At 39.3% G+C, this 26035-nt stretch overlaps 1 protein-coding gene across 8 annotated transcripts in view; it reads left to right on the top strand.

Annotated features, from left to right (window-relative positions):
• PRKN (parkin RBR E3 ubiquitin protein ligase) overlaps positions 1–26035 on the top strand; it is a 1238243-nt gene that overhangs the window by 525757 nt on the left and 686451 nt on the right. For 5 of the 8 annotated variants that reach the window (XM_070377000.1, XM_070376999.1, XM_070376996.1 and 2 more), the window contains one exon: positions 1158–1313. The exons of the other annotated variants lie outside the window; for them this stretch is intronic. In XM_070377000.1, coding sequence (XP_070233101.1) covers positions 1158–1313 — 156 coding nt within the window. The remainder of the gene's footprint in view (positions 1–1157; positions 1314–26035) is intronic. 8 annotated transcript variants of the gene reach the window in all.

Raw genomic sequence — 26035 nt, 5'->3', positions numbered from 1 at the left:
GGAGTTTGCTCAAGTTCATGTCCATTGAGTTGGTGACGCCATCCAGCCATCTCATCCTCTGTTGTCCCCTTCTCCTCCTGCCCTCAGTCTTTCCGAGCATCAGGGTCTTTTCCACTGAGTCAGCTCTTCGTATCAGGTGGCCAAAGTATTGGAGCTTCAGCTTCAGCATCAGTCCTTCCAGTGAAAATTCAGGACTGATTTCCTTTAGGATGGACTGGTTGGATCTCCTTGCAGTCCAAGGGACTCTCAAGAGTCCTCCAGCCCCACAGTTCAGTCCAACTCTCACATCCATACATGACTACTGGAAAAAGTATTCTTGCCTGGAGAATCCCATGGACAGAGGAGCCTGGCCAACTACAGTCTGTGGGGTTGCAAAGAGTCGGACGTGACTGAAGCAACTTAGCACACACGCAGGATAGAGGTCAGTGGTACTTACTGACCACTTACAGAATGGAGCCTGTGTTGGGATTGCTCTCTGAGGCCCTTGTTCAGACTGCCCGACACGAGTGTGAATGGATGAAGCTGCAAATGACAGATAAATCAGAGCGTTCCAACAAAGTCTCAGATGTTCCAGGGCCAGGGTAGGGCATGGCAAGATTTTGGGTGATCTTTTTATGGGAAAAATTTATCAATTCAACTCAATTTTCCCATGTGTTGAGAAAGACTTGATTCAGAAGTCTTTGGACCTTTCTCACAGTCTCTGCCGAATTTTACATTGCCTGTAAGTCACACGCCCTTGGTAAGGGGAAGGGCTGCAGTGTGCATGTCTGTAAGACTTTGAACCCTAGTAACGAGAATGCCAACTAGAGGGCATGCTTGTAACAGGCTGCCGGGAATCTCCTCCTGAATATAAGTCTTGTTTGAAATCACATAACTTTCTAGCATAGCCTGATGCAAAGCCATTTACGTGTCAATGTAGAGATTTAGAATCACTCTTCACCATGGATTTTTAAGCCCCGCCTTCTCTCTCTCTTTCTACTCTAAGGAACATTTTCTTTGCCTGCTTTGTGTTGGTGATTTAGAGTGGTTTTTATGTCATCATGAATTACCACTGCTTTCCCTCGGTGATTTACATTTTTGTGTGTTGCTCAGAAATTATCCTGTGCGGTTTGATGAAACACACTCCATGGATCTGAAACCGCCTTCTTGCCTTTTAGGTCGTGAGCTCTAGAATGGACACTGCTCCTCAGCTTCTTACAGTGCCTCCATTCCTGCCGCTCGTGTGCAGAGTAAAAGCCCCATGCCTGGATGTGCACTTCTTTGATCTGTGCAGCCTGTGGTCGTTTTATTTTCCCACGCCCGCCACATTTCAGGTATATTGCACTACTCAGAGCTCTCCTGCATCCCCCACCCCCCCAGCACTCCTTCACTGCCGGCGCACCTCTCTACAGTCTCATTTCTGTCAATCAGCTGCTGCTGTCTGTTTCCCAGTCTCTGTCTGACTAGACTGTGAGCACTGTGCAGGGTATTTATTCCAAGGATTTTCAGTAATGCATGGTCCTTCAGGGGGCACAGCACACACTCAGTCTCCATGTGTAGGATAAATACACCCATGAACTTGTGAACACCCTCTGCATGGTAAACAGTTACCAGGTTGGACTGGATCAGACTGCAGAGGGTACGCCAGAGGGAACCTGTGCGACAAGGACTCAAGTTCCAAGGACTCGGTGTTTATTTGCACACGCCTCCGTGGTCTCTTCTCTTTCCTAATAAGTTCCTTCTCACGAGAATCATGATGCAGAAATCAATCCACAATTTAAAGCCACACATAGCAATAAGAGTGTGAGATTAGAAGCACCCCAAGTAGGAATTGTTTTCTTGCTGTGATCAATGGATTCCTCACAAGCTTTTCCATGGATTCAATTAAATAAGCCACAGACTAATAGATCCTTATTTGACCGACAGTTTATTAATCAAATTATTCTACTTAGAATGGATTAAAACTGTTAAGCCAAGTACATGAGAATACTTGGTGATTATTCTCTCAATATTATATATCTATTGATGTAACTTGCACTAAGCATAGTATGTCAGTCATGAAAATTTGCTGAAGGACACATTTAATCTACTGTTCAGGAGGGGTTGTAATTTTTCTAAATTCCTCTTTATATTTTTTAAAATATAAGAAGTGAGCAGTGGCCCTGTAAATTGTGAAGTAGTTTTTTAAAGAGACAGGAAGTAAAAATAACTCTTAAATCTCAGTGGCAAAAAGACGCTGTGGAACGTGTATTTAACACACTAAAGAGATTTTTACTGGAATAAATCTCCTTAGCTAGTGCTGGTTATATATGTAGTACCAAAGGACTTTTGATTTTAACAAGATTACCCACCGTGAAAACTGGGAATGGGGTGTCTTCCTGAATCCACTTTATCTCATCTCAGAAGCCATCTTCATACTCGTCTCATTACAAGTATCCCTGTATTTCTATCTTTCAACATCTCTCTCAACTAACACTTAGAAAATATTCAGAAATCTCATTTAAATTGTTTATAATGACTAACACATTAGTTAACAATCCTAAGGTATTTTAAAGACGCAAATATTTAGATACAATAAAGAAACATTTGTAATTGACATTTAGTCATTAAATCAAAACTCAGTGATTAAACCATACACATGTCCTCACACGTACACACACATATAAATAAAATCGACATGTGTCTCAAATCATATTGTACTCGCTCTCCATATACTATACGCACTCTCCCTCCAGTGACTGCAATGTGTGTCTTCCTTTTTAGATGGAAAATAATTGAAGTGATGTGAGGTGCTTAAGAAAATTCCCTTCTCCTCTCTTGTTTAATAACATAAATTCTGATAAATGGCATCCTGGATCATAATGTTGACTTTACGGGAAAGGAGACATTACCTTCTAATGAAAAATCGGCTGTGAATGAATCATTCATAATTTCCTTGATAATCATTTACACTTGACTGCATTTTATAATGTTGAACAGAATGTAATCACGCTTGATGACCTTTAAGCATTCTTTTAAATTGGGTATTTCTAAATGCAGTTTCTGCTCAATAAATACATGATATTTCATATGGCTTAATACCTGGAAACAGTTCAGTACATATGACATAATTTCATCCTCTGCTTTTATAGGAAGATGTCATATTATCATCCTCAAATTAACTCTAAGCCTGCTAGTATATTTTTCATTTATTTTAAATCATGAAAACAGTGAGTCAGTTCTTGAGAGACATATACCAAGGATAGCATGATAAGTGCAGTGAAAGACCTCCCAGCTATCCTTAAGGTGCTGATAGTTCAGACGGGAGGGACACAGATCCAGAGCAGGCCTTATCCTCTAGTGATGGCACTCAAGTATATTTAGTATATTATGCCATAAATACCATTTCTTTATTGTATTTAAATATTTGCATCTTTAAAATACCTTAGGATTGTTAACTAACGTGTTAGTCATTATAAACAATTTCAATGAGATTTCTGAATATTGTCTAAGTGTTAGTTGAGAAAGATGTTGAGAGATAGAAATACAGGGATACTTGTAATGAGACGAGTATGAAGATGGCTTCTGAGATGAGATAAAGTGGACTCAGGAAGACACCCCATTCCCAGCTTTCACAGTGGGTAATCTTGTTAAAATCAAAAGTCCTTTGGTACTACATATATGAAGTACTTCCATAGGGCACTGTGTTAGGCCAAAAGGCCGGTGAAAGTGAAAGTGTTGGTCATTCAATCATGTCTGACCGAAGCCCGCCAGGCTCCCCGTCCATGGAATTCTCCAGGCAAGGATACTGACGTGGGTACCATTCCCGTCTCCAAGGGACCTTCCCGACCCAGGGATGGAGCCCACGTCTCCTGCATTGCAGGTGGATTCTTTACCAAAGCGCCATGTGGGAAACCCGATTACCTGCAAAGCATGCCTCATCTGACATTCTGCATACACCCACCAGGGAAGCACAAAGTAAACTTAAGTTCCTTCATGGCTGAAAATGGTTCTGCCTGTTTTATATGCAGTGTTTGAATAAGAATCTTAAAAAATGGCCTGAAAAAATCAGGGATTCTTTGTGGAAAGCATTCTAGTAAGTAAGGAGACATGAATACTCTTTAAATTTTCTTTGTTTCATAGTGAATCTCCTCCGCAAAATTAGACTGGAATATCATTTTCCACATGAAACAATTTCGTCTAAAAGAATGTCACCACAATATTTCGTCTAACATTGGATATATAAATGGATTTTGAATGTTAAGTGCTGTTTGATGGACACAAATACCATTCAAGTTTTCACATCACCTATTCAAATTTTCCAGCATAGAAATATGCTTAGTGTTAGTACAGTATGATATAGATCAAAGTATTGAGGGTGTTAAATTGAGATAAACTATTTGGATTAAAAATCAGAAAATTGGCTTAGACTCGCAGGTCTCTCATAATGTCTTGGCTACTAATGTTGTGAATGACTTTAAAAGCTCATTTTGATTCTCTATATTGGGAACACAGTTTCTACTTTCAGACACATTGGAAAGAACTTTGGATTCAAACATTTGGCAGTAGATTTTTATTGAGGTTATGAAAGTAAGACTGTGAGGCATCAGTGGAACTAGCTAAAATGTGAAAAATCCAATTGCCCAGATGCTTTGCATATTGAAAAGTGATTTCCTTAATTCAATCAACAGAAACTTCTGGTTATTTTTCTTCCTTCTTTCTCTCCCACAGAAATGTTCTCTATTTTTTTTTTAAATTGTAAAACTATTGAAAAATTGAGGAACTAGTATAAGCACCATATTTCTGCCCCCAAATCCACACACAGACATGAGATAAATGGCATATTTGTAAGAGTGTACATACACACACACACACACACACACACATATATTTTATCAATTTATTTGAAATTTGCAGATGTCATACTATTTTTCTTCTAATATCTCAGCATGTATCCCTCTAATCTAAAGTCTCACATCTCACATCATTACTATAATATCCATGAAATTTAATATTGATTTAGTGTTATTTTTTAATATGCAGCCCATGAGCAGATGACCACCTTTGTCCCCCACATGCCCTTTATGGCTGTTTTGTTTTCCTCTTCCTGGTTAAGGCAAGGATTGCTCTTGGTCATCCTGTCATGTCAGGCCATCTCATATTCCTTGAGTCGTCACTGTATCATAACTTTCTGCCATTTCTTGTCTTCCACCACCTCTGCCTGACATTGTAAAGACTTCAGGCCAGTTGTCTTTTGGAATGCCCCACAACCTGGATTTTTCCTGAGGTTCTTCCCCGTGATCCTATCACAGTCAGAGTAAATGGCAAGTTGGTGTGTACAGTTCCTAGATGGTGTGTAAGTCACCTTGCATCTCGTCCGCGGGCACACATCTTATCTTTTGATACTAGTGATGCTGAGTTTCATCATCTGGGAACATGACGTCCATCATATATCTTCCTTGTGAAGGCAACCTTTCCCTGGAGTAATTAGCACATAAAAAAGGGGAGGGTGCTACTTTGAGATCATGTGAATGTCTTATTCCCCAACAGGTTTCGAAGGATCCATTGATATTCCTGTTCAAGTCAATGTTGCATTTTGTGACTGCAAGTAGAAAGAGGCTTGGTTTTATTATTTTTCCATTTACTCTGTCACATCATTCTTGAAAGAAGTAAGTGGCCAGCAGCAGTCTGTTACACCAGCCTCTGCATATTTTTGATATATCCCCATCAGTCTTTGAAAACGTCCGGGTTCTTAAGCACAGGGTGTTGCAGGCTCATCTTTGATTATCTGAGTCCTCGAATGCAGGTGTTAGGTGTCCACGTTACTACAGATGTCTTTGCTTCTCGAATGTTTCAGTAAATGATACACTGGCACATGTGTACACATGTCCTTTCACCAGTTCTTCCAGACGATGCTGATTCAAATCCAGCACCGCAGAATTCTCCATCACCGTTCTCTCTTCAGTATCTGTATCTATCCTCTTCCATGGGGAGAAACCACATTACTGGAGACATTGATATATCACGTCATTTATTTTATTCCATAGTTCACACTGAATGTTGAGCACCAAAGAATTGATGCTTTTGAACTGTGGTGTTGGAGAAGACTCTTGAGAGTCCCTTGGACTGCAAGGGATATCCAACTAGTCCATCCTAAAGGAGATCAGTCCTGGGTGTTCTTTGGAAGGACTGATGCTGAGGCTGAAACTCCAATACTTTGGCCACCTCATGCGAAGAGTTGACTCACTGGGAAAGACCCTGATGCTGGGAGGGATTGGGGGCAGGAGGAGAAGGGGATGACAGAGGATGAGATGGCTGGATGGCATCACCGACTTGATGCACATGAGTTTGGGTGAACTCAAGGAGTTGGTGATAGACAGGGAGGCCTGGCGTGCTGTGATTCATGGGGTCACAAAGAGTCAGACACAACTGAATGACTGAACTGAACTGAACTGAACTGATAGTTCACACAACTGAGTTTCAAAATTACTCAACCCACAGCATTACTAACCACAAAGTTACGAACAGATTTCAGCATATTGTTAAAGAAACCTCAAGGATATATGTTAAGAGTTCTAGATTTGTCAAGTGTCTCACAGTCCATAATCAGTATGTGATGCTAATTGGTTGTGACAGGGGAAAGAATCCTTGATTTTGGTCCGGGGATATTGTATAAGCTTAAGGTCTGGAGTAATGTACAACCTAAAATTATAGCAGCAGCACAGAGGAACACAGTTTGACTCATGAACAGCTGAGAACGCAGTAAATAACGAAAAAGCAATCATTCTGTGAGGGCTTTGGGGATATTGCAAAGTGTTTAATGGATGGCATCTGTAGAGATGAATAAACCTAGCTGAGGCAGCTCTTTGTGCTAATACTTCATACTATAAATAATAAATAGAGGGGTTCTAATTTTATCTTCTAGTTTCTCTCTAAAAGTTAGTAAAAACAACCAAACAAGGAAGCAGCCTCTTTGGTGAGTCTAATGGGCTCAACTCCTTCTTTCTCCAGCCGGTAGCTTTCCCTTTGTTGTCCAGAGTCGTTGGTTCCCCTGGGACCTTCCTGCCCACGTCACTCTCCCCAGGACCGCCTGTGGCCTCACTCATTGCATCTTGTTCGCAATCCTGAATTTCTGGAAGTGCAGGCTTTCATCACGTGCTATTGCTAAGGCAGGTCATGCTTTCTGACAAGTTCTGTGAAATATCTCTTTCCTGAGGATGGCTTTTACTTGTGTATTTTCATAGCTTTGCCATGATGGTTGATGTCTAGTCTTATGCTGGGTCAGAGCGTGAAGACGTACTACTCAGCTGTGCCTCAGTTTGATTGTTTAATTGAAGTACAGTTGATTTCCAGTGTTTTGAGTGAACAGCAAAGAGATTTAGTTATACATATGTTTTTTTTTTTTTTTTTCAGATTCTTTTCCATTATAGTTATTTTAAGGTGTTGGCTCTAATCCCCTGTCTATGCAGCAGGCCCTGGTGGTGTATCTGTTTTGTGTACAGCAGTGCCTGTGTTGGTAAAAGTTCCCATAGTGCTGAAAAGTGCCCTCCATCCCCCTGTGTCACTGCATTAACTATCCTGCCTGGATGCTTTGGCTTAAATTTAATCCCTTTTATCCTCAGAATTGAATTACCTTTTTAATATAACATACATAGTACTTAGCAATCTGCAGACTCCATTATAAATACGTATTTTAAATCCCCTGATTGGAGTTCCTGCTACATTCTGGCTTTTTTTGCTATTGTTTATCTCGGTTGGTAGAAAACACTGACGCTTCATGAAATGTGTGTTGGGCTAAGAAGAGGGTTAACAAACGAGTCTTGGACTTGGATCTTAAATGCTATTGGATTTTAACTTCAAATAAGGTTACAGGAAGATCCCCTGGAGGATATCATGGCAACCCACTCCAGTATTCCTGCCTGGAGAATCCCATGGACAGAGGAGCCTGACGGGCTACGCTCTATAGGGTTGCAAACAACTGGACACGAGTGATGTGACTGAGCACGCCCAAAGGTTATAGACCAGACCCTTCTTTGAAAACAGCTGGGCACAGAGAAAGGGAACTGTTTATCTGTTGGAAAGTTGGACAGTCCCCTGAGGGTCAGGGGATTGCCGTCTTTTGTAGACACCCACGGCTTCGCAGTTTTGCCAATAACTTCACAAACAAATGTGCCTAAGGCTGGTTTCTAGCAACAGGAAATAAGAAAATATAAAAGGATTCAATTGAGGGCACTTTAGAAATATAAGGGCAGCTGTTTACAAAGGCTTGTGGCTCTCCAGGTCAGCATTATCCTGTTGATGACTCAGTCGTGCTTTTCTCTGTGACATCAGAAATTCCACTGTCCTCTCAACGTTAGCATTTATTTATAAAATAATCCCTTTGAGGTACAATATTTTATTTTTAAGCAAAGAATCTCCATGCCCACCATAGACACATGTCTGAAACGCTTCTCCAATCCCCAGGTGAAACTTAGATGTATCACAAAGGTGAAAAGACAGTGATCACAGGCATGGAGCTGTATCGAGAATGTGAGTGCTTTTCTTTCCGTGAACTTCAATAGTGTCAGCGTGCTTCCCAAATTATATCTCATTCAGGTCTCCTGTATGATTTGTGCAAACTTCCAGAAAAAATTAGGTTGGCATGCTGAACTCCTCCTAAGTAAAATGAAGAAATAAATGAGGGAAGTCTATTATTAAAAATATTTTTTAAAATAGATTTTAATGAGATTGAAAATGTTTAGAGTGTTTCAAACTTTAGTCGTATTAACATTTAAAATACTTTTAGTTAATACATGCTTTCTTACTTTCTTCAAAAAAAAAAAAAAATCTGACTCTCATGCTTCAGTTCTGTTCCCCAGAGTTAGCCACTTATAAACATTTAAAAAATATATTTCCTTTGAGGAATATAATCATGAAGGAATTGTGTGTGGACTTAATAGCCTTTACTATGCCTATTTACTCACCATCTTGAATGTAAAACTCAGCATACTTACTCTGTGCCGAGCCTCTTCTCTCACTCCATTTCTGTTGTTTAGCCAACCTTCCACAATATTAACTGGGATCTTCTAGGGATAGGAGAAGCAGCATAGTCTCTGCCTTGTTGGAACTTTCACATGTTAAGCCAGATAACAGCCCATCTTCAGTTATTTGATATAATACTAAAGTGCATTATTACTTTCAATAACATAATTTAACCTTTATTTATCCAGCAATCTTGTATAATATCCACCAAGTATTTTCTAAAAGAAGGGAATGTATATGTCTCCATTTTTTAATTCTTCCCTTTTTTCCCCTCCTCCTAAGTTCAGTCAGCCCTATCCTTATGATTCCATTAACAGGGCTTATAAGATTGGTATTGCATTCTTTCACCATAGTGAAGCTTTCCATGTGTTGCTGATAAGTTGATTTAAAAAAAAATCTAAAACAAATAAACCTTAATTACCTTGTACCAACTATGTCATATGATTAGATCCATAAGGAGGACATCATATTCTAATTATATTCTCAACCTGTACCAGCCAATAATGTTCCAAATGTGAAAGTCAATAAAAGATACAAATTAACTAAAAAAATCTGTCATATTTTATATTGTTTTGTACTTGATTCATGCCTTTATTTTATTACTTTCTATTTTTCTCAGAGAGGTTGGCTTTCATTTTTCTTATTGATGAAAGTAACATGACTTCATATTGTGATTAAGAAAGTTTTGTTATTAATCACAGAATTTGTTGTCATCGAAGGTACTTTCTCGTTGAGGACGTTCTTCATGAACTAATTGGATTTCCTGTTCTAATTCACATCTGTTACTTTCTGTAGACTCCTCTGTCAGTTCATTGTTTGGTTTATTTTATTTTGTTTTCTATGTTCCCCACTTTTATGACTTTTAAAAAATGTTTTGCTTTGTACGTCTTTAGGTAAGTATTTACCTACTCTAATGATTAGGTTTGTGAGTCAACTTCACTAAGCTGAGCGATGCCCAGAGAGATGGTAAAGCATTATTTCTGGGTGTGTTTGGGAGGTGTTTCTGGAAAAACTAGGCTTTGGATCAGTAGACTGAGTAAAGAGGATCACCCTCACAAAGCAGGTGTGGATATCATTCAGTCAGTTGAGGGCAGGAGAAGATGCGTGTCCCAGCTCAGAGAGTGAGGAGATCTGCCTTTTCTCTACTAATTAGATGAATCCTGTTACTTCTTAATTTAGCTTCCATTTAAAAAACAAGCGAAACTTTGTTTTTATTCCTCTCTCTTCATCTATGTCCTCTGAGTTTTGGAAATATTCATAACTTTATCTCTTAGATCCTTATCCCTGGCAGAATGGAAATGGAGCAGCAACACCAGTGTCAGCTGGGAGCTTGTCAGAAATTCAGTCTCAGAGTCCACCCTAGACCTACTGTCTAAAACTCTGCATTTTAACCACAAGTCCTGGTCATTCACATGCACACCAGAGTTTGAGAAGCACTGGTCCGTCCCTTGACTCATTCACTCTATTGAACAATTCTTTTATTAATATAGCTATTTCCATTATATAGGAACTTTTTCTCTAATTGCTTTCTTTGCACCCGAACAATCTTTGTAATGATTTATCCTTTATTGCTAAGTATGCAAATCAACTTTTTTTTTTTTATTTTGTTCTTGCTGTTGTTTTTCATTCTCTCAGTTGTGTCCAACTCTTTGCAAACCCATGGACTGCAGCACTGCAGGCTTCCCTGTCCTTCTCTGTCTCCTGGAGTTTGCTCAAACTCATGCCCTTTGAGTCGGTGATGCCATCCAACCATCTCATCCTCTGTCACTCCATCTACTCTTGCCTTCAATCTTTCCCAGCATCAGGGTCTTTCCCAATGAGTCAGCTCTTCGCATCAGGTGGCCAAAGTATTGGAGATTCAGCTTCAGTATCAGTTCTTCCAGTGAATATTCAGGGTTGATTTCCTTTAGAATTGATTGGTTTGATCTCCTGGCAATCCAAGTGACTCTCCTGAGTCTTCTCCAACACCACATTTCAAAAGCATTAGTTCTTTAGCTCCCAGCCTTCTTTATGGTCCAACTTTCACATCTGTACATGACTACTGGAAAAACCATAGCTTTGACTATATGCATCTTTGTCTGCAATGTAATGTCTCTGCTTTTTAATATGCTGTCTAGGTTTCTATATAGACCTATAGCAAAATCTTAAATCGACATTGTAAGGGTGGAAATTAAGAAAGACTAGCCTCCCGTCGTCCTAAGAGGAGTTCTTTAGTTTCACATTTGGGTGGGTGCCCTAGATGTTGTAGGCTCTCTTCTGATGCTGAGATGCTGAGATCTGCCTTACACTGCTGAATGGACTAAGAACGTGAAGAAATAGAAACAGAAAACTGTGTACCTTTAGCTGAGTCAAGAGAGTGAGCTGCCTTTAAGAGTTTTTGAAGCTTTGTGGTATGCTCTATATTCAAGGCTACACACAGCTCCCTGTTTACCTGTTATCAACTAAAAGTGTATTTGGAGGAAAGCTAGTGCCCTGGTGAATCTAGAAATTGGCTAGATATGGAAGCTACTGGAGGATGGAAGATTGCCTTGGATACATTTCAGCATATCAAATGAAGGGAGAAAATATCTCTCAGTTACTCCTATTTAAAATGTTTTATACTGCTATCTACCTATCTACATGAGAGAAATGTCCAAATGTCACCCTAACCTTACATAGACTAATCTTCCTTCTGCTCTTTGCTGCCATGAATTAAGAAGCCAGCAGGACAGGAAATGAAATCTATAATGAACTCGTGGTAAATTTGTTATCTGCCGAAGATACAGGGACGTTTTCCCTTCTCTCCTCATTAATCAGAAGCAAGCAACACAGAAAAATATAAAAATAAGCCTCCAAAAAACTTGAGCTGCTGGCTTATGTAGAGGCTGCCAGTGCTATAATTGAGAGGGCTGACAGCGTGTAAATAAGTAGTTTTCTATGTAGACACCGCTGTTTAAACACATATTTCCATAGTGACATCCAACAGAGATATGGTAAAATAAGTAGAAGACAAATCTGATTCTAAGGAATATAATGTGATAAGCACAAAGCAGGCAAATGTGATGTGTGTTATGCTATTTTTGCTAAATAGATCATTGGTATGACTTCATATCCAAGGCCCACCGGTCTGCTATTAGCCCATGCGTCATCTGCCCGTGGCAAACAAGTTATTTATCCTGAGAAAGGATATGTGTTTTGAAGTCTTTATCTGGCACTCATATGATTACTATTTCCTTTATAATTAAAAAGGAACCTCCTTATTTTATGGCCTTGATAAGTTTGTTCTTTCAATACCGGGAGTGTTTGTTGCATTGTTTTCAGTCAAAAATATTAGTGCTGAACATAAAGTGGTTCTGTATCTTCATCGTATGGTGCAAATCTCGATTTATATTTCTCTCTTCAATCCAGAAATCTCATTAAAGCAAGCAGAAATAAATTACATCAAGCTAAATTTGAGAAGGTGTCTTCTCCAATACGCCAGGGGACCTTCCCGACTGAGGGACTGAACCCGAGTCTCCTGCATCTCATGCACTGGCAGCTGGATTCTTTACCACTGAGTCCCATGGGAAGGTTATTTTATTACCATTAGTTTTTACTGTTTGCCTATATGCAAATTTATACAGGCCCCAAACTTCTATTTTGATAGTTGTCATTTCAGTTGAGGTATTTGCACTAGGAATTAATTGGATTAGTAATGAATAAAATTATTGGATAAATAATTTTTGTACTTAATAAATAAAAATATTTTTAATTAAAAAATTTTTAATGTATAAACAAAATTCGTACTTAACTCTGGACGCTTCATTGTCATTTTATATTGGATGCACAGTTTTTTTCTTTCCTTTCTGAACACTTCACAGCCAGAATGAATGCTCGGTAGACATTTGTGCTGGGCACGGAGGGGGAGCCACGTGACTCAGAGCAGAAGTTCAGGGCCCAAGCAAGAGAGGAGGCGCAGGAGCAGACCTGGGATGTCCCGGGGGTGCCTGCAGCCTGCCCACGGTGGCGAGGACACCTGCACAGCTTGGTACTGCAGTGACATGGTGCGGGGCCCAGTGGAGGTGGGCCAGGCGTCTCCGTGTGCGTGTGGCGGGGATTCGCCTCCCGTGGGAGATGCGAGCCCAGCAATTTGAGAAGTTCTCTTGTGAGGGGGATCCAGCTGTCGTGGGAAGGCGGAGCCTGAGCAGGGTGAGGGGCGGCCTGGCTGCGGGTGTCAGAGTCCAAGTGGTGAGAGGGCTTCTGGCTGCACGATGGGGGACTGTAGCAAAGAGAGGAACTGGCCAGATAACCAGACGCATGAAGGGGATGTTCCTGTCCATCTGAGAGCAGAGCTCCAAAAAGGATGAGGAAAGAAAAGGACACTCAAAGAAGTTGGACTGGAATTTGGGTTATTGGTGCGAATTCATAATGTTAGTATGAAGAGGTGTAGAAATACAGTTAAAATTGCTGTATGTGTGTGTAGTGTGTGTGTGTGTGTGTGTGTTGCGCATCTATTCCCTAGCTCAGTCTGCCAAGAGGCCCTTAAAGAAATGATGCCTGAGGGGCAACAAGCATGCAGCTCAGTCTTGGCTTCTAAACCCATGTTTTTCTACAAAAAAATGAACAGAGCTGCTTCCATCACTGAGGAAGGTTTAAAAAGATCATATTGTCAGAAGGCAAGGAGGTCCCTCAAAAATGATGCAGCTACATGAACAAAGTAAAGGAACTAACTTGTCCAGCTGGCCAAACCTGGGACAATTTGAAGCATCCTATTAATGATGGTAACTGAGTGACTATAACCCATGCAATGAAATAGGAATCTGTCAGCCTGTGCTGAATACATTGAGAGTGTAATAAGGAACAGAAATTCAAAATACCTGCCTATAAAATACTAATTACAAAGAATTCCTTTGCAGTGAAGCTGACGTTGGCAGATAACTGCCTTAAACACGTCCAAGGGACCGTCCTCAGTGATGGGAACATTGGATCCACGTGCCTCCTGATGGTGCAGGGGAAGGACCCAGCATGCCTTTGGTGATATTCCTGCCAAAGACACGTACCCGGAATCATGCAGAAACAGCAGACGGATCCAAATGACAAACATTCTATAAAATAACTGTCGTGTCATCTTCAAAAATTCCACAGTGTGATAGTCATGCAAAACCCAGGAATGGCGCCAGACTAAAGTATCTGAAGAGATGAGACGTGACAGCAAAACATGCTGTGTGATTTTAGCTGGGTTTTTCTTTTTTAGTATAAAGGGCATAATTGGGACGGTTTAAATGAGGCCTGAGGATTAAATGATAGTAATGTGACCATGTTAATTTGGATGAGTGGATTATGATTAGACAGGAGAATGCTTGTTTGTAGAAAATATACACCATATGATAGAGCATCATGTCAGCAGCTTACTCTCAAGAAATAGATCTTTGACTCCGACTTACATTTTAAGTTTGAGGTGTTTCAAAAAATGTGTGCATGTAACACACACAGTCAATTAAACGTTTCAAAAAGCATTACCCCATTGCCTGATTTATGCCAGGAATCAAAATTAAGGACATTAGAAGTGATGTTGTAAAATTAAAAATACTCAGAATCATTGGTGTTATGCATTCCTAGGTCCTGAACAACTATTTCTCCAAAGAGGAACACATTTCTGTGAAAAGACTGCCTCTGAATAAAAGGGGTTTAACTTATTGCAGTATGCAATTTAATTAAGTTACAAAGAAATTACAAGTTTAACGAAAGTGGTCATGCAGGATAAAGCCCATATTTTTCTACGCTTTAGAATAATCTTAAATGCACTAGAGAGGGCAAGGTCACGATCATCACCATGATGTTGTACATGACTGCCAGTGGCCGGAAGTGACTCAGGGGAGACTTTGGACTGAATTTAAAGTATAGACTCAAATTTCAATTGTACCACAGTTGAAAGTGGCATGGAAAAAAATGTATTCTACCAGCAATTTTATTTCTTTTAAGGAGGGTTCTGGACATGCTATTGTTTAACACCTCCGAAATCCAACAAGCTTTTATTAAAAATATCATACATTATAAAACGTATGAAAAACTGTGTGAACATATGAAAGAATGATAAAATGTGTGCTTGGAATCATGCATGTTTAAAAATGTGAACTGTAAGAGAAACAAGATAAATCATGGTTTTGGTTCTGCTCTCAAAGATATCCTTCCCAATGAGAAGGGTGCAAAATCAGAATTACGGAAGATTTAAAACTCATTCCTTCAGTGGTTCTCAAACAACATTTCCCATAATATATTTGCTTTGACTATTTTAAATAAACGTCTCAGAGAGTTTACAGGAGAGCACCACCGACCCTTGTATTGACAGCGAGATGCTTTTACAATCAGATGCACCTGTCCTTGAGGTGAACTCTGTTTGATTCAAGGTAATAGACCAAGTTACATAGCTGACCTGTACCCTTCTAACTGATGGTGTCTTTCTTAGAGGGGGAAGAGGGTGCACAGAGCTTATCAGAAAGATGTTGAAGAGAAGGGAAATGTGTATCTGTATACTCCTGCAAATTGATTCGTAAATACTCGAGAAGAAAGTTCAGGAATTGCCGCTTCTGAGTTTCTCATTCTCCGTAAGGAGAAGGATGCTGGATCTGCTGACAGAAGCAAGGAAGAGGAAGCTCAGCTCATAATTTGAAGATATTTACACCTTTGCTAGTCTCTTTTATGGCACAAAGGCATTAGTGGGAGTGACAGGAACAAGTTATGAACCATTTACTTAGGCTATCTGGAAGGATTTAATCTCGGGGGGGTCGCGGAGTTGAGTACCCTCTGCGAATTGGAGTTCCTGTGATAGGCCCTATCTGTGGGCCTGGCGGCCAGAGATAAGAGTTTAAGTCCAGCTGGAATTAGAAGCAGCAGAATGAGCTGGAATGCAGGACTGTAAACCTTTTGGCTCAAATCGTGAAATGCCTCCGGATAGCAGTTCAAATCTCTCCGTGGACTTTCGGCTTTGAGAGCCAAGCTCGAGACACACATTAGTATCAAGGACGTGTCCACAGTGCACACAGCAAATTGAGCTCTGTACAGTGCATTCCACACTTATTATCAATCTTGTGTTCCTAGAAAAAAAAGGAGCCTTTTCCCCCTTCATCAGCATTCATATGTTTGTATTTTTTTAAAGAAGACCAGGAACAATGTTTGGGAAGTCAGTGATTTTGAAAACTGTGAGGTAAATTCTATGTAACTTGTATGGAGAAGGAAATGGCAACCCACTCCAGTGTTCTTGCCTGGAGAATCCCAGGGACGGGGGAGCCTCGTGGGCTGCCGTCTATGGGGTTGCACAGAGTCAGACATGACTGAAGTGACTTAGCAGCAGCAGCAGCAGCACCTTATCAGAGACAGAAGTTGTAAAAGCGTGAAATAGTGAACAGCCTGATAATACTGTATTTTTTTATTTGCACGTGCCCATTTAGTTACTAAAACTGTATTTCTTGAAAATATGGAATGTAACTACATATGTATGTTTATTTACTATCTGGTATCATAAGACCATATTAGCAAAATAATAATATATACGTTAATAGAATGGTATAAACTTACAATAAGTATTGGAACTTAATTACAAGCCTATATTTTTATAATAGTCATATACCATGATTGTTCCTTAATCAAAACAACATTTTTTTATTTAAACTGATAATATGTAATATACATGACCTTTTTTTTTTCTATCCATAAAGTTAAACAAAATATAGTATGTAGTGTAAATAGCAGATTTGAACATACCTGCATTTTGTATTTTCAGTGAAGATGAATTCTTTGTCTGACCTGGGTACTTCTAAGAAAGCATAAAACTATAAATGTCTGCAGAGAGTTCAGACTGCATTAAACTTGCCTTGCAGTTTTCATTTTAATGAAAAAAGTTCTTCAGGAAGCAAGGACTTTGAGCAGATCAATCACTTCGTAGGTCCCCTGACCCCAGACTTTTTCACACTTTCTATATTCTAATAATTCTAGCTTGATGGTGTTCTATGTGCATCTGATGGTTTTGATAATAATTGTTAGTTTGAAATTTTAAAAGCCTTTGTATGTCGGATGGGGAAGTATGAGCTTTATTAGTAATTTGTATCAATTCCATCTGACTGCTTCTCTTTTTTTTCTCTTTTCTCTTGTCTTTTTCTAAACAGTTATGATATAAATAACATTAAGTTGTTTTTATTTTTATTGTAAGTTAATCTCTAATAATAATAACAGTTTTAATGTCATATAACCTTAAACTAAATTAGATTCTGATTTCACCCACAATATTAAAAAATGTTCATAATCACATAGAAGTAATGTCCCACATAGAAAGATAATTGAACAAAAGAAATAACGCAGTCTTTATTTATCAAAGTGAGATGGTATTTCTAGTAAGATCCATATTATGTTTGATATTTCAAGAGGTCCCAGAGTAGATAGGGAGGCTATGAAAAGGGAAGTCCCATGGTTACTTAGGAATCTCGTGTTGTAAGAGCAGGTGTGACTGGCTAGAGAGCTAGAGGCGCATCTCGCCCAGTAGGACAGAGGCCACGGCGTGTGCTTCTCAGGCTCACTGGTGATCATCAAATTCCGTAGTATGATTGAGGGTCTAGCCTTTCCCAAACCTCAAGCGAAGAATACGTCGCATTTCTGTTGCTCTGGGAGGAGTGTCACTCCCTGTCACTTTCTTCCTTTCTGGCTTTGTGCCATGGTACAAACACTGTCTCATAGCACTGCAGCTTTATCCGAAGTCTTAGAGTCATAATATCCTTTTGTTGTTGTGCAATCACTCAGTCATGTCTGCCTCCTTGCAACCCCATGGACTTGTAGCTCGCCAGGCTTCTCTGTCCGTGGGATTTCCCAGAATGGGGAGCCATTTCCTTCTCCAGGGGATCTTCCCGACCCAGTGATGGAACCCATGTCTCCTGGGTCTTCTGGCACCACCCAGGACACCCTATAATATCCTAGTATTTTTAATTTGTATTTTAATACCCTCATTTTAGACATTTGGATACTTAAATTATATAATTGTGTAAAGAGAACCTTTGTAATATCCTATATTTAGAATTGACTGGAAAGAAAAATCACTGGATTATAAGATGAGAAAATATGTAAAATATTATGTACCCTTATCTCTGCTACTGCTACTGCTGCTAAGTCGCTTCAGTCGTGTCCGACTCTGTGCAACCCCATAGACAGAAGCCCACCAGGCTCCCCGTCCCTGGGATTCCCCAGGCAAGAACACTGGAGTGGGTTGCCATTTCCTTCTCCAATGCATTAAAGTGAAAAGTGAAAGTGAAGTTGCTCAGTCCTGTCCGACTCTTAGCGACCTCATGGACTGCAGCCTACCAGGCTCCTCCGTCCATGGGATTTTCCAGGCAAGAGTACTGGAGTGGGGTGCCATTGCCTTCTCTGACCCTTATCTCTAGGGGTATATGAATAATAATAATAAAATGAGTAATTTTTAATTATTATAAATCTGTCAATCAACTGGGGCTTCCCTTGTCTTCAGCTGGTAAAGAAATCACCCATAATGCAGGAGTCCTGGGTTCAATCTCTGGGTTGGGAAGATCCCCTGGAGAAGGGAAAGGCTACCCACTGCAGTATTCTGGCCTGGAGAATTCCATGGACTGTATGGTCCATGGGATCACAAAGAGTCAGACACTACTGAGTGACTTTCAATTTCATCCATCAATCACACATATATTTATTCATTAATATAGCCAAGACACCTATTAATAATAGCCCCTTACTATTACTAAAACATAGTAAGATTGTCAAAATATTGATATTATGTTGAATGTAGGTAATAGATACCTGCATTATACACTCTACTTTTGTGTACATGTGAATTTTTTCATAAAAACATTTTTTTTTCCCAAAAAATATATGATTCAGTAGTTTTTAATCTGGTCACAGAGTTGTAGAGTCATCAACACCACCTAAGTTTAGAACTCCTTCATCAACTCAACAAGAAAACCTATTCCTGTTGGCAGTCACTCCACATTCTTTGTCCCCACTTCACTCTTCTCCCCTCCCTAGCTGCAACTGATTCACTTCCTGAAGACCTATTTTGGACATTTAATTTAAATGGAAACATATAATTTGTGGTCTTTTGTAATTACCTTCTTTCACCCAGCATAGTGTTTCAAGATTCATTGGTTTGTTGCATGTATCAGTTCCCCATTCCTTTTTTGAAAATTACTTTTTAATTAAAGAATAATTGCTTTACAGAATTTTGTTGTTTATCACCGAATATTCCACTATCTCAATACACTGCCTTTTGTTTATCTATTCAGTTGATGCGTCTTTCAGTTATTTCTGACGTTTTGCTATTATGAATGGTACTGCCATGAACAACCTTGTACCAGATTTTGTGTGGACATATGTTTCCCAAAGCAGCTATACCAATTTGCATTTCTGCCAACTACGAATGAGGACTACAGTTTATCCACATTTTTGCCACTCATTATTGGTTCTAACTTTAGCCATCCTCGTGGTTGAGAAGTAATGTCTCGTGGTTTTAATTTGCATTTCCCAAATGAGTAATGGTGTTGAGCATCTTTTCATATGCTTAGTGGCCATTTGTATATCTCCTTTGGAGAAACGTCTCTTTAAGTCCTTTGTCTGTTTTTAGTCGAGTTCCTCATCCTCTCATGGAGTGGTAAGAGTTCTTTATATACTCTAGATTCGTAGCTGCTTATGAACCGTGTAACTTACAGATATTTTCTCCCATGTGTGAGCTTACCTTTTCATTGTATTGATGATGTTCTTGAAGCACAAATCTTGAAGTTCACAGTATCTGTATTTTCTTCGTTCACCTCTCCTTTTGGTGTCATAGGTAAGAAATTATTCTCAAACCCAAGGTCATAAAGATTTACTCTTGAGTTTTCTTACAATTTTATCCCTTGTGGGCAAGTCTCTGATCCGTTTGATATAATTTTTATATACAGCGTGAAGTCAGAGTTAAACTGCATTCTTTTGCATATGGATACCCAGCTGTCCTAGTGTTATTTGTTGAGACTATTCTTTTACCATCGAATCATCTTGGTCCTCATTTTGAATATTGATTGAATATTTGGTCAAATGTACCAGTGAATCCTTCTGGACCTGGGATTTCTTTCTCAAAAGTTTTAAGAATACTAATTCAATAGCTTGCTTCAGATTTTTTTTTGTCTTCTTAAAGGATTTCTGGTAGTTCTTGTCTTTCTGAATCTTGTCTTTTTTATCTAGGTTGCCTAATTTGTTGGCATAATCATATCCAGTTTTATAAATTAATTATCAGCATCCAACATCTAATCTCTTTGTGCAAAGCATTTTCTAGGCTAATTAGAAAAATATTTTTACTAAGCCAGTTTAATTTTTCTTAATAAACACAGTTCTCTTAATGATTGGGTATTGTCACAAATAGTTTGAGAAATTGATAAAATATATAATTAATTTTAAAACTAGCCATATGTTATTAGTTTGTAGTTTTCTGAGGGTTGAAAGAAACAAGTTTTTCCGAGCTCCTGGTTAACTCAGGAGCTGCTAAGAGATAATGAGGTCATGGAATAGCCCTGGGTCCCACATCTTCGGTTGTCAGGATGTTTCTGGAATCCTTGGAAGCTTTTTGATATTTCCCTTCTTGGAATTATAATTGGGATGGAAAATGAACTTAACCCACAGTTCTTCGTCCAAGTCCTTTTTGAATCACGAGGATGTCATAAATACTGTGGTTTTTCTAACAGTTTCCCTCGTTGTGGCCAGGTTACGGAATTTGGACCGGTTCCGGAATGCAGCCCTCATGGCCACAGTTGTGCTGTTTCGTCCCATCTCTGTGTTCTAATCCCTGCCTCTCCCCCAAGAGGAGCAATGGAGCCCCTTGCTGTAGGAAGCAGACTGTCTATGACGTGTTCACTCTTTTGGAGTTATTAGAATCTGGAAGTTAGTCTGTAAGCACTTTGAAGTAGATACTATGCCTTATTCAATCATGAGGCACATTGCCTAAAACAGAGTAAGTGTTAATTTTTGTACTAAATTTAAACAAAAATGAAAACCCAAACCTATTTTCATGCAGTTAAAATATGTATTTGATTTCCCTTTTTAGTCCCTTTTCTTTATCATAAGGGTACACATCGTCATGTTCTTATCTCTTGTATTAAAATTATTTTTAGGAAAGTTTTTACGGATATTAATTTTGACAACTTAGTGTAATTTTAGTTATTATGTAACAGCCAAGGGCATTTCCATTTTATAGTATCATAAAACAAGAAAATCTAGCCAAGAATTTAAAGGTAAGTTAGACTTACATTAAAACGAAATTGAATCACCTCGAAACAAGCAAAAAGCTGTCTCTTCCTTGTGAATGTTTCCATACTTCCCTTGGGGTGACTTGAGCACTTTGGTATATCTGGAATATTAGGAAAGGAGATTTCTCAATGAAATAAGACTGATCAGGTAAAGTATGCAATTGGGAATCTTTTTTTTTTTTTTTTTAATCTATTTTGACTCTTTGTTGGTGTGCGGGCTTTTCTCTCTTTGCGATAAGCAGGGACTTTTCTCTGGTCTTGGTACACGGGCTCCTCATTATGGTGGCGTCTCTTGCTCCAGACAGGACTTTAGGGCACACCGGCTTCAGACGCTGCAACACGCCAGCTCAATAGTTGCAGTTCCCAGGCTCTAGAGCACAGGCTCAGTAGCTGTGGTGCATGGGATTAGCGCCTCTGAAGAGCATGGGATCTTCCCGGACCAGTGATCGAACCCGTGTCTTCTGTATTGGCAGGCAGATTCTTATCCACTGAGCCACCAGGGAAGCCCTGAAGTTGGGAATATTTATAGCATATTACTTGCTATTTACAATTCATGTTTCCTTTTTGGCATTTTTCATATTTTCATCTTAATTTAGACTTGCACGTCATTGAGGCATCCTCAGATATTCATCCATATCATTTAACAAATGTGAACTAAGCACATATTTTATGCCCAGCAGCCATTAATCTGTCTGAAGTTCAGACCAAAAAGGTCCCTTCTCTCAAGGAGCTTACATTCTAGCTGGAGAGAGAGATTTTCTACAGTTAATACATAAACAGTGATGCAGTTAAGATTCAGATTAAATTCTAAATAGAAGTGTCATAAAATAAATTTTTAAAAAATCTATTTTCTGCAAAAAGTCAAGAGGGATGCAATCACTACCACTCTGTAATCCTTAAATAAAAATTTCATTTCAGAGGCAAAAAAAATAAAAGCTGCCAGTATGCACACAGATGTGTCTGTACAGGTGTGCCCTCCACCTGCTCAACTACACTTCACTCCAAAGTAGGCCAGCTCGCACCTGGCATGCTGGTCACTGTCCAGGGATTTTGTCTTAATCCTCAGTATTTGAGTTTGGTTGGCACTTGGTTTATCTATTGATAAAAATAGAAAAAAAAATGCCAACACCTTTTTAAAGATTGTGTTTTGTGGTGCTGCCATGGCGACTATGGTAACAGCTAATCATTTTGCTCATCCATCTCTTTCTCTTTTTTCCTCTGCTCTTGTGATAAAGGTGCTGCCTCAGAACACTTTTGTGTGCTGTAGAGCTATGTGTACTCTGAAAAAGATTATCTGTTTATTTGCTTTTTAAAAAGACTTATGACCCTAGGCGTTGCTGATTTCAAACAGCCAGAACTGTTAACATAAAGACTCCACTTATGCACAGAGTCTCTGAGTTTTGAGAGGTGTCCAGACTAGTTATGAACTCATTAAAAATTGAAAATAGTTGAGTTCCAACTGGGGTGACTTCAGCGTAAACATTAGAAAGAAGCACTCGCTAAAGAGTCATTGGAAAGAGGACAGTGAAAGAGTACAGTTTTTATTAAAAGAAAAAGGGCACAGTAACTGTGAGCTCATTCTCTACTTCTTTGTTGTTTGGTGACTGAAATTCTCAAGATAACAGCTTCAGTGGAGAAATTTCTAAAGTCTCAGAAAGAAAACAGTATTAATAGAACTAGTTAGATGGACGTAGCATAATGGAGATTCTCTTAGGCACTGACTTTATTTTTTTTTTAAATCTTCCACACTTCATATTTTGTTTTCATTGCATTACTTTTATTTATAATCTGTCATCTCTGAGGTCCAAAATACTTTTAAAGGACAGGTAAAATTCTGTTACAAAAATAATCTTAGACCGGAATAGGCAGTGATGAGAGCAATAAAATGAAGGTGTGACCTGGCCTCGAGTCATCAGCCATTTATTCAAATTATCCAATTGATTTTAATAATATAACCCACATGTTCAGTTCAGTTTATGCCTCCCTGTTCATCAGCAACTCCCGGAGCTTGCTCAAACTCACGTCCATCAAGTCGGAGGTGCCATCCAACCATCTCATCCTCTGTCATCCCCTTCTCTTCCTGCCTTCAACCTTTCCCATCATCAGGGTCTTTTCCAATGAGTCAGATCTTCCCATCAGTTGGCCAAAATATTTGTTTCAGCTTCAGCATCAGTTCTTGCAGTATTCAGAACTGATTTCCTTTACAATTGACTGGCTTGAAGGGAGTCCCTTCACAAGGGACTCTCAAGACTTTTCTCTAACACCACAGTTCAGAAACATCAGTTCTTTGGTGTTCAGCTTTCCTTATAGTCCAACTCTCACATCCATACATGACTAGTGGAAAAACCATAGCTTTAACTAGAAGGACCTTTGTCGGCAAAACCACATGAGTGCTTATTTTATTGGAATTTGACTGGTTTAGGTTGAGAATAAATGGAAAATATTTTACCCACCCCCAATTGGTAAAGATGTTTTATACCATTTACCATTTTTTTTTTTAAAGAAAGAATTGGAAAATTCATTCAAGCCAAATTTTAAGATTTTAACTCAGGAAGAGCATCTTAGAAAACTCTGAGAACTGCTCTGCCTGTTAGACGTCAAGAGACAGTTTCTATAAGGTTTTGTTTTGTTTTTGTTTTTGTTTTTTGGACGGAGACTGTATATCAAATGATGTATTATTTGCGATTTACATAATCCATATCTGAGCACTCATGAAGGGTCATGTGATCCATTACAAGGTCAAGAAGGAATGATATGTTTTTATTGAAATATAATTGTTTTACAATGTTATGTTGGTTTCTGCTGTACAACAGCATAGGTAAGCTATGCGTAAACACACATTCCCTCCATCTTGACCCATCCTCCCACCGCACCATCCCATCCCTGTAGGCCATCGCGGAGCCCTGAGCCGAGCTCCTCGTGCAGTATATGCAGCAGCTTCCCGCCAGCTGTCTGTTTCACACGTTGCCGTGTATGGAGCTCAGTGCTGCTCTCTCCATTCATCCTGTCCAGTCCTTCCCCTCTGTGTCGGCAAGTCCATTCTCTATTGCGTCTGCGTCTCTAGGCCTGTCCTGTGTATGTTAATCAGTACCATATTCCTAGCTTCCAGATATGTGTGGGGATTTCCCTAGTCTATTATACATTTCACTGTCAAAAGTGAAAAGTGTGTCTTTATGTCCTCCCCTGAATTGTGCGATATTTGAGTGTGGTACGGTATCATTTTGATCACTGACCTCTGAGTCTTTAACACCCAGCTTAACACGTAGCAGATGCCTGAAAAATGCTTGAATGACTGAAAAATCAAATGTGTATTGCTGATTTGAAATCGTTTATAGACCAGAGGCTGTAAATTAATGAAAATAGCTATCATTTATACTAATACCTTGGAATCAGTAGATTTTTAATATAAGCACCCCCTAATTTCAGCTCACATGTCCTTGTGTTTGGATCTGATGCCATTTTATGTGACACAACCGTGTTTAATATAAAATTATCATGATTACTTTAGTAGGCTTGCACTGGTTCTCACACTCTTAGCAACTTTTTGGTCCCCAGGGGTTTTCAGTACCTCTCCTTTGTCCCGTCTGGACTCGCCGCCTACCATGTCGGTTTCTCTGTTCCCACTGGCCCACCGCATGCAAAGAGTCTGAGTGCATACACACTCGCATCGGATAGTGAACAGCCAGTCTGTGCCACTATAGCAACTGCTGTTCTGTCACTAAGTCGTGTCCGACTCTTTGCCACCCCATGGACAACAGCACGCCAGGCTCCCGTCCTTCAACATCTTTGAGTATGCTCAAACTCATGTCCACTGAGTCAGTGATGACATCCAACCATCTCATCCTCTGTCACCCCCATCTCCTCCTGCCCTCAATCTTTCCCAGCATCAGGGTCTTTTCCAATGAGTCTGCCAAAAATAACATGTCCATTTAGATCTATTTTTTAAAAGTTGGACTCTGGAGACTATTTCCACATTAAGTGGAGTCTCATTTAGTAGTAGTTATATTCCAGGCTATCTGATAGTCCAGAGATATGAATATTTTCTTGCAGGAGAGCTTTTATATACTATTATTGAGGAAACTTCTGCCTTATAATTAAGCCTTGCTTGATAGTTTTTAATATGCACTGCAGATGAGCTATGCTACCTGTAACTAGAATGCAAAAATACTCCTCTTAGTAGCACAGCACAGGAAATTTATTAATGTGTATATTCATAGAATATAGCGTTAGCATAAATTACATTTCTAAAAACATAAAACCAGATAGATCTCAGGTCATCTACATAGCTCCTGCAACAGTGTAAGAGCTGTCAAATTCTGCTCATGAATTTCTTCATTATCATGACTTTTTGGATCTTCATATATGTTCTATTCTGAACATACAAATAACAGTGAACACTGATACCTAAAATACAGTGGCCGGACTTTAGATGCCTCTCAGATCTGTTGAGATGGATCTTCCCTCTGCAACCATAATTTACAGTAGTTTTGCTTCATATGAATAAATTATCTCCCGGAACCAAGATAAAGGAAACCAGGAACCTGAATGCATGGCTTCGCCCTGAACCCAAACTGTGGCTTCTTCTTCCACCATCAAGAGTACTCTACAGACATCAACTTCATGCAGCTGCCTTAGCTGATTAGACATAGGATGAAACTTTAAACAGCGTTTAAAGGGATTCTATGATTTTTTTAAAAATATATATTATATTCTAAGTTGGCAAATTGAAATGTTCATTGGACAGCATTGCTGCTGCTGCTAAGTCGCTTCAGTCGTGTCCGACTCTGTGCGACCCCGTAGACAGCAGCCCA

The sequence above is a fragment of the Bos mutus genome, chromosome 9 (genome assembly GCF_027580195.1).
Source record: "Bos mutus isolate GX-2022 chromosome 9, NWIPB_WYAK_1.1, whole genome shotgun sequence".
Lineage (NCBI taxonomy): Eukaryota > Metazoa > Chordata > Mammalia > Artiodactyla > Bovidae > Bos > Bos mutus.
Note: the sequence above shows the minus strand (reverse complement) of the source record. Positions and strands in the feature narration are given on the sequence as shown.